The sequence below is a fragment of the Ceratotherium simum genome, chromosome 9 (assembly GCF_057802395.1).
Source record: "Ceratotherium simum simum isolate JZ-2026a chromosome 9, ASM5780239v1, whole genome shotgun sequence".
Taxonomy (NCBI): domain Eukaryota; kingdom Metazoa; phylum Chordata; class Mammalia; order Perissodactyla; family Rhinocerotidae; genus Ceratotherium; species Ceratotherium simum.
Window position 1 is genome coordinate 61,231,309 of NC_141908.1, and position 12,229 is coordinate 61,243,537.

At 34.6% G+C, this 12,229-nt stretch overlaps 1 protein-coding gene across 1 annotated transcript in view; it reads right to left on the reverse strand.

Moving 5' to 3' along the window:
- The window catches only part of NCKAP1 (NCK associated protein 1), a 100,337-nt gene that overhangs the window by 19,335 nt on the left and 68,773 nt on the right, over positions 1-12,229 (reverse strand). The window contains exons 19-23 of the mRNA XM_004426706.3: positions 11,985-12,124; positions 10,675-10,806; positions 8,184-8,402; positions 7,862-7,992; positions 7,491-7,588 (exon numbers count right to left, since the gene is read on the reverse strand). Coding sequence (XP_004426763.1) covers positions 7,491-7,588; positions 7,862-7,992; positions 8,184-8,402; positions 10,675-10,806; positions 11,985-12,124 — 720 coding nt within the window. The remainder of the gene's footprint in view (positions 1-7,490; positions 7,589-7,861; positions 7,993-8,183; positions 8,403-10,674; positions 10,807-11,984; positions 12,125-12,229) is intronic.

The window sequence follows — 12,229 nt, forward strand, 5'->3', positions numbered from 1 at the left end:
TTAAAAATCCATGCTCTTAATTCCTAAAGAAGTGGTTCCCAATCTTTAGTGTGCATCAGAATTATCTGGAGGACTTGTTAATTAAAACATACTTTGCTAGGTCCCAGCCCCATAAGTTCTGATTTAGCAGGCCTGAGGTAGAACCAAAAATTGTACATTTTTAACACATTCCAAGGTAATGCTGCTGCTGATAAGAGGACCATACTTTAAGAACTATTACCCTAAAATATCTGTTTGCAAATTACTCTTTAAAAGAAAAAAAAAAAAGTAAAATGTCGTCTCCTCTTGAAGGTAATAGTTTACATATTTAAATTTTTTTCTTTTCTCCCTCAATTGCATCCTGAAACAGAGCTCTCCATATATTTAAAGCCAATGATTAATATCACTGACAAACGGACTGAAAGCTGGAAGTACTACTAAGAACTACCAACTAAATGGTTTACAACAAACTGATACAAATCAAGTGAAACAAATCAAGGGTACTAAAAAAAGAAATGGTTAAAAAAAAACTGTTAAATTCTTGGCACAACTCGTATTTAAATTTCCTACTTCAAAAAAAATCTTCCAGGACCCTGTGAAGAACTAGAAGAACTGATCTGTTAAATGCCAAAACAATTCTTTGGCAGGACTAGAAGGAGAAATTGACTCAATGGGCACAACTTCAAATGAAACATCCCATGAATTTTAGTAGGAAAGAAGACTGGTTGTTTTCTTCTCCGGAAAGTAATAAACACATTTTACCATGAGTACACATGCACAGCGCTATGTCCGACACACGAATTTATTCACAACCATTAAATATAAAGAAGCTCTCCTTTTTTATTGGCACACAAATTTACTCTTTGAAACAAAAGGGTCCTCAGCTAAAACAGGAACTAAAAACAATTAAGGTCATCTTTAAAAGAAAAAGAGGCAGCCACATAATAGTTTGTCAGTTTAGATTAAACATAAATAAAAATACAGAAAAATAAAAGCTAAGAAGTTAACACAATGATCTTAAAAATATTATAATTCCCCCAAAAACATTTCAGTGTCTAATTTCATAAAGACTAAAATGCTGTATTACATCATCATGCTCTAATGTGGAGAGTGTGAGCTACAATCTTTTCAGAGAGGTACATGGCAATAACAGAAAAAATGTAAATGTTCATATCCTTTGATCCACTTTCAGAAATTTTTCCTATAGAAATGTTCAAACAAGTATGTAAACTATGTGGAAATGCTGGTTAAATACAGAGAATTCTATACATGTCTAAAACTCTGCTTCCTCCAGAAATCCACTAAAGTGAGAGGAAAAGAATAAAAAGGCATAAACCTACAATAACAGAGGAAACAAGACCAAATGAGAGATGTCAACAAATTTCTAGAAGATGGAAACTGGAGCAAAGAATAAGTAGAGGTGAGAATTTTCACTAGCAAGTTCCTGTAGGGGAGATACAATGTAGAAGGTAAGCTAATCCATGCCTCAGGACGCAGGCAGGGCTCAGGAATGGTAGGCAGTGGCATAGAAAGAAAGGCTTGAGACTGAAAACAAGAGAGTTAAGGGCTGGCCTGGTGGCATAGTGGTTAAGTTTGCACGCTCCACTCCAGCAGCCCTGGGTTTGCAGGTTCAGATCCCAGGTGAGGACCTACGTGCCACTTATCTAGCCATGCTGTGGCAGGTGTCCCACATGTAAAGTAGAGGAAGATGGGCACGGGTGTTAGCCCAGGGCCAATCTTCCTCAGCAAAAAGAGGAGGATTGGCAACAGATGTTAGCTCAGGGCTAATCTTCTTCACAAAAACAAACAAACAAGAGGGTTATTACACGTCTGTATGGGGGCGGGGGCGGCAGTCGTTACACACTCAACTTCTCCTCACCACCTTAAGAAGTGATGCAGCCAAAGAGAATACTAAATTCAAGAAACACCAGAAACAGAAGGTGGCAGGAGAAAGAGGCAGAATGACCTAAGAATCATGGCAGCCAGCCAGACGTATTAAACCTCCTACCTCCATCCTCCACTGATCTCTAACAGACTTTCACTCTCCAGCTAGAGGTCACCATGTTTGAAAAATTATTTGCAGGAATCATTTGAAGCCTAGGGTGAAAATACCTTTCTCCAAAGAGGATTTTTGTTAGCTTCTGTCAAGTAAGCACCTTGGGGCACTACTAATGTAGGACCACCTTAATCCAGGTTCAAGACCCGAGACTCCTTGGACAAAGAGAGCAACGTAAACAAGGCTGCAAACCCTGATGAGGGGTGAATCATTTCCAGTTCACTGTTACCCTGAAGGTGTAACCCTTTGGAGTGTTCATGTAAAAAGAGTGTAGAGGAATTTAAGCAGACTTCCTTCTCATTCCCATTTTCAGCAGGCTTTCCGGTTTTGATTACAGACTCCTTGCCCAACAAGGCCACCAAAACCACAGTTTAATCTTACAAATGTTAGTTCTGGATCAGCAAATGTCCTCAGGTCAAAAGTGGCTTCCAGGGCTAGGCTTGTCTCTGAGTTCACACATTCTCTTTGATACCAGCCTAGAAATACCTATCTTTTTAGCTCTTCTTTAAAAGAAGACTCGTTTCTTTTTATCTCTCTAGTTTTTTAAGTTGTCCTTAAGGGACAACTAAATAACCTAGCCTATCAATATTAGAAACAAAAATCTATATTATTTTGTTTCTGTAATTTCATAAATTAGCTTATCCTGAGGAAAGTAATCTTATAGGACACTGAAAGATGCAAAACAATCAGAATCATCACTGAAAGACTGAGTACTTTTGGAGATTTATTTCAATGAAATAGTATACAACACATTGAACTTGTCTATATGAAACTAATTATATTATGATCATAAGATTTCTTACAGAATTAAACAAAAGAATACACATGAAAGTATGTTTCAGTACACAGAGGCTGAGAATATAAAATCATGAATAACACCTTCTCCAGTTCTTAATAATACAGAAGTAGTTTAATCCAGAGAAATCTGGATTACATCTTGGGATTGTTAAGAAGTATTTCTAAGAAAATCACTGTAAAGCACTGTGCAATTCCAGAAAACTGAATCCTTAGGACTAACTTTGTTTTGAAGAACCTAAATGATAAAGACACAAAGAAAAGTAAAGCTTTCATATTTATGGTTGACCATATGAAGAAGCCTTTTGAAAAATATTTAATCAAATCAGGATTTAGTACTAGAGAAGAAAAAAGTAAAAACAGAAAGCCGCTAAATACCAAAACATAATCACATGATTTTCTAAAAGTCTTTCTACAACTAACATTAAATCATTAATAAAATATGCAAGTTTTAATGAAGGTAAAATGGAAAGTCAGGTCAAGTAAGGAAAATCACATAGAAAATTACTAAAACGCTAAAATCAAAAGTTTTAGAGAAAACAATGGTTTAGCGTAAACCATCGCAGTTTTGGAGCTAATTACATTTAACGACAAACCCAAGCTAATCCACACCCATGTAGCTAAGAGATAATGAATCTAAGCTCTTACACAGAAAGTCTCTTTTGTCTAGGTTTTTGACTCAGGTTTAATATTATCAAATATTTGAAAAAGAATCCAGCCAAGAAATAACATCTTGAATCAGAAAGGTCCATAGCATTATTTATACTATTAGCACTCCATAGGACTAGTCATACCATTAACATTATTTATACTATTAACAAATTTAAATTAAATTTTAATAATAGCTGAGAAAGAAACTATGGTCACTCCAAGATATGAGAGAAATGTTAAAATATAAGTTCCTTCCATTTCTTTTCAAGAATCAGAATGTTATTTGATAACATTAATACTTAAGAAAACAGCTAAGATTTATGTTTACAAAAGGATTACTAAAAGACTATGACAAAATCTGAACTCAAAAAAGATCTGGAAATAATGGACATTATCTAACAAGATAAATTTTTAAAAGAACAACAATAAAGCAACACAGGTCTAAAAAAACTGTACAAAATATATGATATGGAGAGCCACGGTTCAATGTCAATATGTATGGTAAAAAAAAACAAGAAAACTTATCTGATTGCAAGTTGATATCAAAATAACATAGTATAGCTACCAAAAGTGTTAATGCTATCTTAAACTGTATTAGTAAGTACAGTATCCAGAGTACGTTTAAGTGTACCCTCACTAATCAAATCTTTAGCTAAAGTTTATTTTCAGTTCAAGGTACTAAGCTCTAAGAGTGACACTAACAAGACAGAATTTGTACAGAAGAAAGTGAGACTAAATATGAATATATTTCCCATGGGGATGAGAATAACACAGCAAAAGTTTTTAAATATGTGAAGGGTGATCTTGTCAAAGGTAGTCACTGCCTTTTGATATAAAAATGAGGACCAATCAAAAATTACTATTTAGATATTGACTCAACATAACTAGAAATACAAAGTAATTGATGAGATTGATTCATTTTCAAAAAGACCAGATCATCACCTAAAAAAATGTAGCATATGTGCCTGAATCAGCTAAGGGTGGGTCAGGTGACAGCTAAGATTCCTTTCATTTCCAGAGACAGCGTAGCATGGTATTAGCATCAGCTCTGGCGTTAGACAGATTATGTAGGTTCAAATTTTAGTTTAACCACTTATCAAGCATGTGAGCCTTGACAAATTACTTAACCTTTCTTGGTCTTACTTTCCTAACTTGTAAATAGGGACAATACCAATTTTAAGGATTTAAAGAAGTTAGTAATACATATGTAAAGAGCTTAGAAAAGTCCAGGAACAGAGTCAAGAAAGCTATCTATTTTTATTTTTGCATTCAATAAATATTTGCCCAGCACCTACTATGTGTTGGACACTAATTTAGCACCAAGGCTTTAAGCGAGTTTATACAATCATCCCTCAGTATCCACGGGGGATTGGTTCCAGGACCCCCCCACCCCCCAATTTCAAAATCCCTGGATGCTCAAGTCCAAAATGGCATAGTATTTGCAAATAACCTATGCAGATCTTCCCATATACTTTAAATCATCTCTAGATTACTTATAATACCTAACACAATGTAAATGCTATGTAAATAGTTGTTACACTGTATTGTTTAGGGAATGATGACAAGAAAAAAAAAATCTGTACATATTTCAGTACCGACAACCACGGTAGGCCTTTCTATCTGTGGCTGGTTGAAGCCACAGATGCAGAATCCACAGATATAGAGGGCTGACTGTAACTGAGTTTTTATTCCAGTGAGAGTGACATATACAAATACACAACACGAGAGGTCACAAGTAAGATACACATAAAGCTGGATAAAGAGAATAAAAAGTGATGCTTGCTATTTCAGAAAGCGTGGTCAAGGAAGGATATCCTGATGTGGTGACATTTGAAAAATACACAAATGTTATGAGAAGGCAAGCTAAGACAATATCTCATTGAAGAGTGTTTTGAGATGACACAATAGCAAGTAGGCCAACCAGGCTGGAGAAGTAAAGGAGGTGAGGAAAAGTGAAAGGCCAGATCCCACAGGGGCCTTGCAGTGCTGTTAAGGACATCAGATGCCTTTGAACTCTCACAGACATGAATACAGAGAGACCCAAACAGGCTAATTTTTATTACACCACAATACTCAATCCACCACATTAAATGGGAAAGAAGCACTAAAAATACTGACAGTTCTAGAAGTATCTCTTTATTCAGTCTGAAATTAAAAAATAGCTGGTAAAGTAAAATTACTGGGCCATAATTCTTCTATTACCTCATACTGAAAGGAACAGAAGAAAGTAAATTGGAGATGAGAAATTTGTTATCTGAGAACAGTAGGATGAAAAGAGATCATGTATTTACAGGGAAATGAGTCTAATAAATAAGAATGATATTTGCTTGTAAAGAACCAAAACTAGTATTACAATGTTTGTATATTTAAAACTGTATAAAGTTTGTATACTGACAACATGGATGGACATTGAGGGTATAATGCAAAGTGAAATAAGTCAGAGGGAGAAGATCAAATACCGTATGATTTCCTTCATTAAGTAGTAGATAATAACAATAATAAACAAACACATAGAGACAGAGATTGGATTGGTGGTTACCAGAGGGGAAGGGGGGAGGGAGGAGGGTGAAAGGGATAATTCGGTACATGTGTGTGGTGATGGGTTATAATTAGTATTTTGGTGGTGAACATGATGTAATCTATGCAGAAATAGAAGTATAATGATGTACACCTGAAATTTTTACAATGTTATAAACCAATGTTACTGCAATAAACAAAAAAAATTAAAAAAAAAAAACCACACACAAAAAAATGTTTGTGTACTGAAAATGCACATTATAAGGTATCTAACAGTTGATTTTTATATAAGAATTGTAGAACATTCTTTTAAAAAAGAACGAGAGGATAATGACATGATGAATGCCAAAATAATATTTACTCAGTACTTACTGTGTCAAGCACTATGCTGAGTACCTAAGTGTCTGACATGTATTATCTCATATAATTCTCTCAAAGTAAAAGCCTAGTGAGTTTAAATTTTGTCCAAAGTCAAAGCTCATATGACAGGACTGAAATACAGGCAGCCTGACTTGAAAGCTTGAGTTCTTAACCACTGGGTAATGCTGCCTCTCCTTTTAGTCATGCTGACTTTTGCCATCTATTTTATTCACTCAGCGAAATATTATTAACCTTACAGCAACTGACTTATCCTATAAATTTGCTCCATTTTCAGTAAATCAGATTACCACATTTAGACCTCTAAATGCTACATTTGAAATGCAAGCTACTTATCAGTGCTATATACCATATTCTTAAGAAATTAAAAATGCAAGGCACAAATAACCAACAAAAAAACTTTCACAAAGAAAAAGGCATATTTTAAAACATGCCTTTTCTATTCTGCTCATAAGTTCAAGTTTTAGTGGCCCAAATTCAAATTCTTTCAAAAACTAGATAGCTATTATATACACAGACTTATTCAAGATAAATCACCTTAGCTCTGGGATATTTCTAAAAGGCTTTTAAAAAAAGTTATTTAAAATGTTCTTATTTCAGTTCTTTCATATCTTTATTAAAACATTAAGCATTCTAAAGACATTTTTCATCCAGCTTAAAACAGGCATAAGATAATTTAAAAGATTGCTTAATGGTAAGAAAAAAACAATAAGCCTAATAATGTTTGTGTTTTAATCTGTGGAAAGTAACACATTCAAACTACAAATTTAAACAAATGACTTTGGCTGGAATTTTTAAACATGGTCATTCCAAGAAAAGCACCATGGTACAAGAGAAAGAGGACTTGACCAAAAGTCAAGAAATCTGAGTTTCAGTCTCCTTTAGCAAGTCAATTCACCTCTCTAGGCTTTCAGTTTTTTCATCTGTAAAACAGAGAGAACTACACTAAGATGTTACTGAAAGGCCACGCTAGCTCTCTAATTTCATTTACATATGAGAACTTTCATGTCAGGATAAATTAATTAATAGTCTAGCCTTGCTGTTCATATTCTTGAAATGTTTTTCAGGAATTAATGTTTCTATTAAAAGCTAAAATCGATAAAGTCTGTATTACCTTAAGTTCAGCAACTTGTGATGAAATATGCCACATAAGGCTTTCACTTAGGAACTTCATACCATATGGGCCTAGCAGTTCTGATAACGACCTCATTTCTGAAAGGAAATGTAATTAATTTTATACTTTGACAGAGCAAATACCTTAAGAAAATGAATAACATACTGGAACATTCCATTACAGAAGCAAATTATTAATGGAGAATCTTGAGAAAAGTCTCTAGAATAAAAAAAGTAACACAAATGCAAAGGTAAGTCTAAGATAAAAGGTATGATTATGCATATAATTAAATGAAAACAGTCATAACAGAATCAAAAACCAAAAGAATCAAGGTTTCTTCATTCTCTAAAACATGTCATAATATTATTCACCTGATATGTCAGAATATTCCTCTGCATTGAATGTTAACTCATTTTCTGTAGGTAAGTTCACAAATGCTTTCATTGCAGGGAAATAAGCTATATGACCATTGCTGACTTGTCTTAACAAAGTTTCCAAATACCTAAGGAGAAAAGTAAATGTATAACAAGGAAAAATTATTTAATTCAAAATTTATTATGGTATACACTCCTATATATAATTTTAAGTTGACCAATAACAACGTAAATGAGCACTTATAAGAAAATAACTTGCCTAAGTGGTTCATTACAAAGAAACTTTATTTCACTCCAAATTTCTAAATGTGCTCCTTACCAATTTGTGTATAGACTTGTAATGGTTGGCTCTCCATGACTGTCTAAATGTTGTGTTTGTTGAAGAAGAACATTATTAAATACTCTTGTAATATCAATTTGCACATAGTTTTCTATTGACTGGAGTACAGTCATGTATGCTCTTACACTTGTTAGAAGCTCTGATGGTTTTGCAATTTCCTGTGTGGCTTGATTATACATAGTCATTCCAACAATTGACCTGGGGGTAAAAACAATAAGAGCCCTTAACTTTTGCATTTATGTCAACAGGCCATTCAACCTACTGATCTCTATTATTAAATAAGCAATAAAATTAATTTTAAATACGGTTTGTTAGAAAGCCATGAAATTACTACTATCATTACCTTCCAAAGAAACAACCTAAAAAAAGGAATGAATACCTAAAAGCTACAATGAAATGGGAATGCAAGTGATTAAAAAAATTCTAAGGACTTCAGTAATAAAAATGATTTAAGGATAAAGAGGGTTTAAAAAATTCCTTTAACATGATATGTTGTCTGTAGCAACTACAATGGACTATTTAGTCTGTAGCTTGAATTCATCTGGACTGTTATATGCCAGTAGTTTTTTAGGCTTTATATATATTCCTTAAAATCCTTATATTTAATAACTACTATGTAGTTATTATCACCACTACTTCACAGATGGAAAAAAACTAAGGCTCAGAACTCAAGTAAAGTGATCAAGGTTCCTTTGTTTGGAAGTGGTGGGTCTAGGGTTTGACCCCACAATTGCTTAACTTAGTGCTGCCTCTCAACAAAACACATGATAGTCAAAACAAGGCAATAAATAAAAAACTTTATTGTTCTTTAATCACTCACAGCACATAAAACACAGTTCTGTTTGGTTTATATCTTAAGAAACTGTATAAACCTAAAAGGAAGCCTAATTTTGAAAATATTTTCCTAGATGATCTTTTCCTACACTGGCCACCCTTATTTCACTGTCTTTAAAACGCCCTGAGCATTAGATTTGTAAAGATCTTAGACTTGTATTTGTAAAGATGAGTCTCTAAAGACAACAGACAAACCCCATCACTAGAAACAGTCCCAGAAGACCAACTCAAGACAAAAACTGCTATCCTTGTATACAGCCCCTAAGTCCTAAGATTGTGCTCAAGTGATTAACAAAAATCAACCGACTAAGACTCACAAGCTATTTTTCCTGACATAAAAATCTTTCCCAGGTAAACAAGTTTACAGCCTTGCCTTGATCCTGATCACTAAGCAGATGTTTGGTAAAAAGAACATCTGCTTCTCCACAGATTAACAGACCAGACTATTTACAGAAGGAAAACAAAGGAGCTATAAATTGAACCCCACCTTCCACCCACCACTCCACCACCCCCACCCAGTTGAGAATAATAAATACCACAGGGCGAAGGCCCTTTGGTCTAAATGCTAGAGCATTCTGGGCTTCACTGTCAGGATGCCTGGCTTATTAAAGGAGAGCAAAAGACAGTGTTCAACACCAGACTCTTCTCTAGGCGACTGAGGCTTAACACTCAATTTACTGCCCATTTATATATTCTCCTATTTTGTTCTCTAATTGTTGTAGCTCTAAGCTTTATACCATTTCATTACTATTCATAGTACTTAACACAATGTTAAGCATATGGTACAGATACTACTTGTTAATGACTACAAAACTTTGAAAAACCTCTGGCAAAATTTTGTTTTATAAATTGCTTTAAGGCTTTCAAGAAAAGGTTGTCAAATCAATCACTATTTTCTTTAATAAATAGATGTGTAATTTTAGGAAAGGTTGAAGCAACATTTATAAAATTGAAAGGTTTCTGACTTATGACATGCAATATCATGTCAAGAAGCATATATATAACTTATAAAACTCTAATTAGAATTGAGCACCTCAAAAGTCTAGAATTCTACAGGCATAACAGCATACATTTGAATTCAGAAAAGACTTAAGAGCTCATCTAGTCCTGTGGTTTTCAAACATTTGACTGTGACCTACCATAAGATATGGAGCTAGCATCACAACTCAGTATACACATACACATACATAACTGAAAAGTTTCATGAAGCAATACTTCAACTTACTACATGCAATGCAGATTCTTTTTTATTTCTTCTTCCTTCCTTCCTTTCCTTCCCTCTCTCTTCTTTCTTTCTTTAAATGTTGACTACAACGTTCTAAACTGATTTCATCACCCTATTGGGTTGCCACCTGGCAGGTGAAATACACTGATTTGCCCCAATCTTCTCATTTTGCTTATAAGAAAGCCAAGGCCTATGGAGATTAACTGACTTGTCCAGTGTTACAACTAGTTAATAACAAGTATGGGACGAGCATCTGGGTAATTTAAGTACTTCCCAGTTCATTATTCTTTATACTATGCCAGTTCTACTAATGCTTTTCCTCACAAAAGGAAACACTGTAGAGATATGAAGAATAAATATAACAAACATTAACCGAACCAACAAACAAACACCATTCATATTCCTTCTTACTTAGTAAAGCGGATTTCCAGATGAGAAGTCAAATATTCTCGCGGGGTAAAGGTATGTTCCCAAACCACCATGTTTGGTACATAATTTATAGAGAAACACAACTCAGAAAGTGCGGTGTGCAATTTATCAAGGCTGAAAAAATATTAATAAACAGTAAATGAAACTTTCAACATTTCATGCTGGCAATACAAAATTAATTTTATAAACATATCAGAACTTCTTTGGAGAAAAGAATTACAGAATCCAATTTTTTTCCTCTCCTAAACTGACAAAGTTCAAAATCTTTAAGGGTATCGCTAACCTATGAGAGCAACTTTCTAAAGATAACATCAGGGCCGGCCCCATGGCTTAGCGGTTAAGTGAGCGTGCTCCGCTGCTGGCGGCCCGGGTTCGGGTCCTGGGCGCGCACCGACGCACCGCTTCCCCGGCCATGCTGAGGCCGCGTCCCACATACAGCAACTAGGAGGATGTGCAGCTATGACATACAACTATCTACTGGGGCTTTGGGGGAAAAAAAGGAGGAGGCTTGGCAATAGACGTTAGCTCAGAGCCGGTCTTCCCCAGCAAAAAGAGGAAGATTAGCACGGATGTTAGCTCAGGGCTGATCTTCCTCACAAAAAATAAATAAATAAATAAAGATAACATCATTCGTTTTCACATTCAGATGATAACGACTATATTGACTTAATATACAACGAAGAGCTTATTCTACATTCATAAAGACAATCATTTCAAATTCCTGCTATACTTTCTGTTATGGAGGAAGAAAACTGTCTACAAAACGGCAAATAGCTTGCTCAACGGAGGAAGCAAGGAAGTATGAAATTTACTTTAAACAAAAAAAATTCACCCATTATTGCCCATCTATGCCTCCCCTCCAAACAAACAGCCTTGAATGCTATCTAGTCTGATATATCCATTTTAAAATAATGATATCAGGAATGTTCTAATATATGACAACAGGCCAAAATAAAGTCTCAGATATGTGATTTTAAATAAACTGAAAATTATAGATTGCTTATAGTGCACCCCCCCCCCCCAAATTTTAGATAGATTCTTGGCCTTCACTATTCAGTATATAAAGACAAATATCATCTATTACACATATTTTCTTCAAAAATTCAAAATCTGTATTTTAGGATGAAATAAGCACTAACTGGCTAATCAAGTTCACAAAAAAGTAAAAAAATTAATGACTAGGAAATGAAGATTTTACAATTACTAGCATTTCTTCAGTACTAACACCATACAAAAAATGAAAACACTCTTCTACGTGTAACAAAAAGATATAACAAAAGTGGATGGCTTACTTGGTCACTACCAGCCTGTTTTTCCTCATGCTCTCAACTCCTGGTTTCTCCCTTTCAGGTTCCCCTTTCTTACCAGTCTGTTTTTTCGACTTCTTATTCACTGCTTGACTAATGGTTTTGGCACAATGCTTGGGCAGCAACTACATTTAAACAGAGATGAAATCTTACATTACACCAATTACTTTGAAAACACGTTAACTATTGAAGCAAACCTTAGCTGAATCTAGACTATGTAGCAAATACCA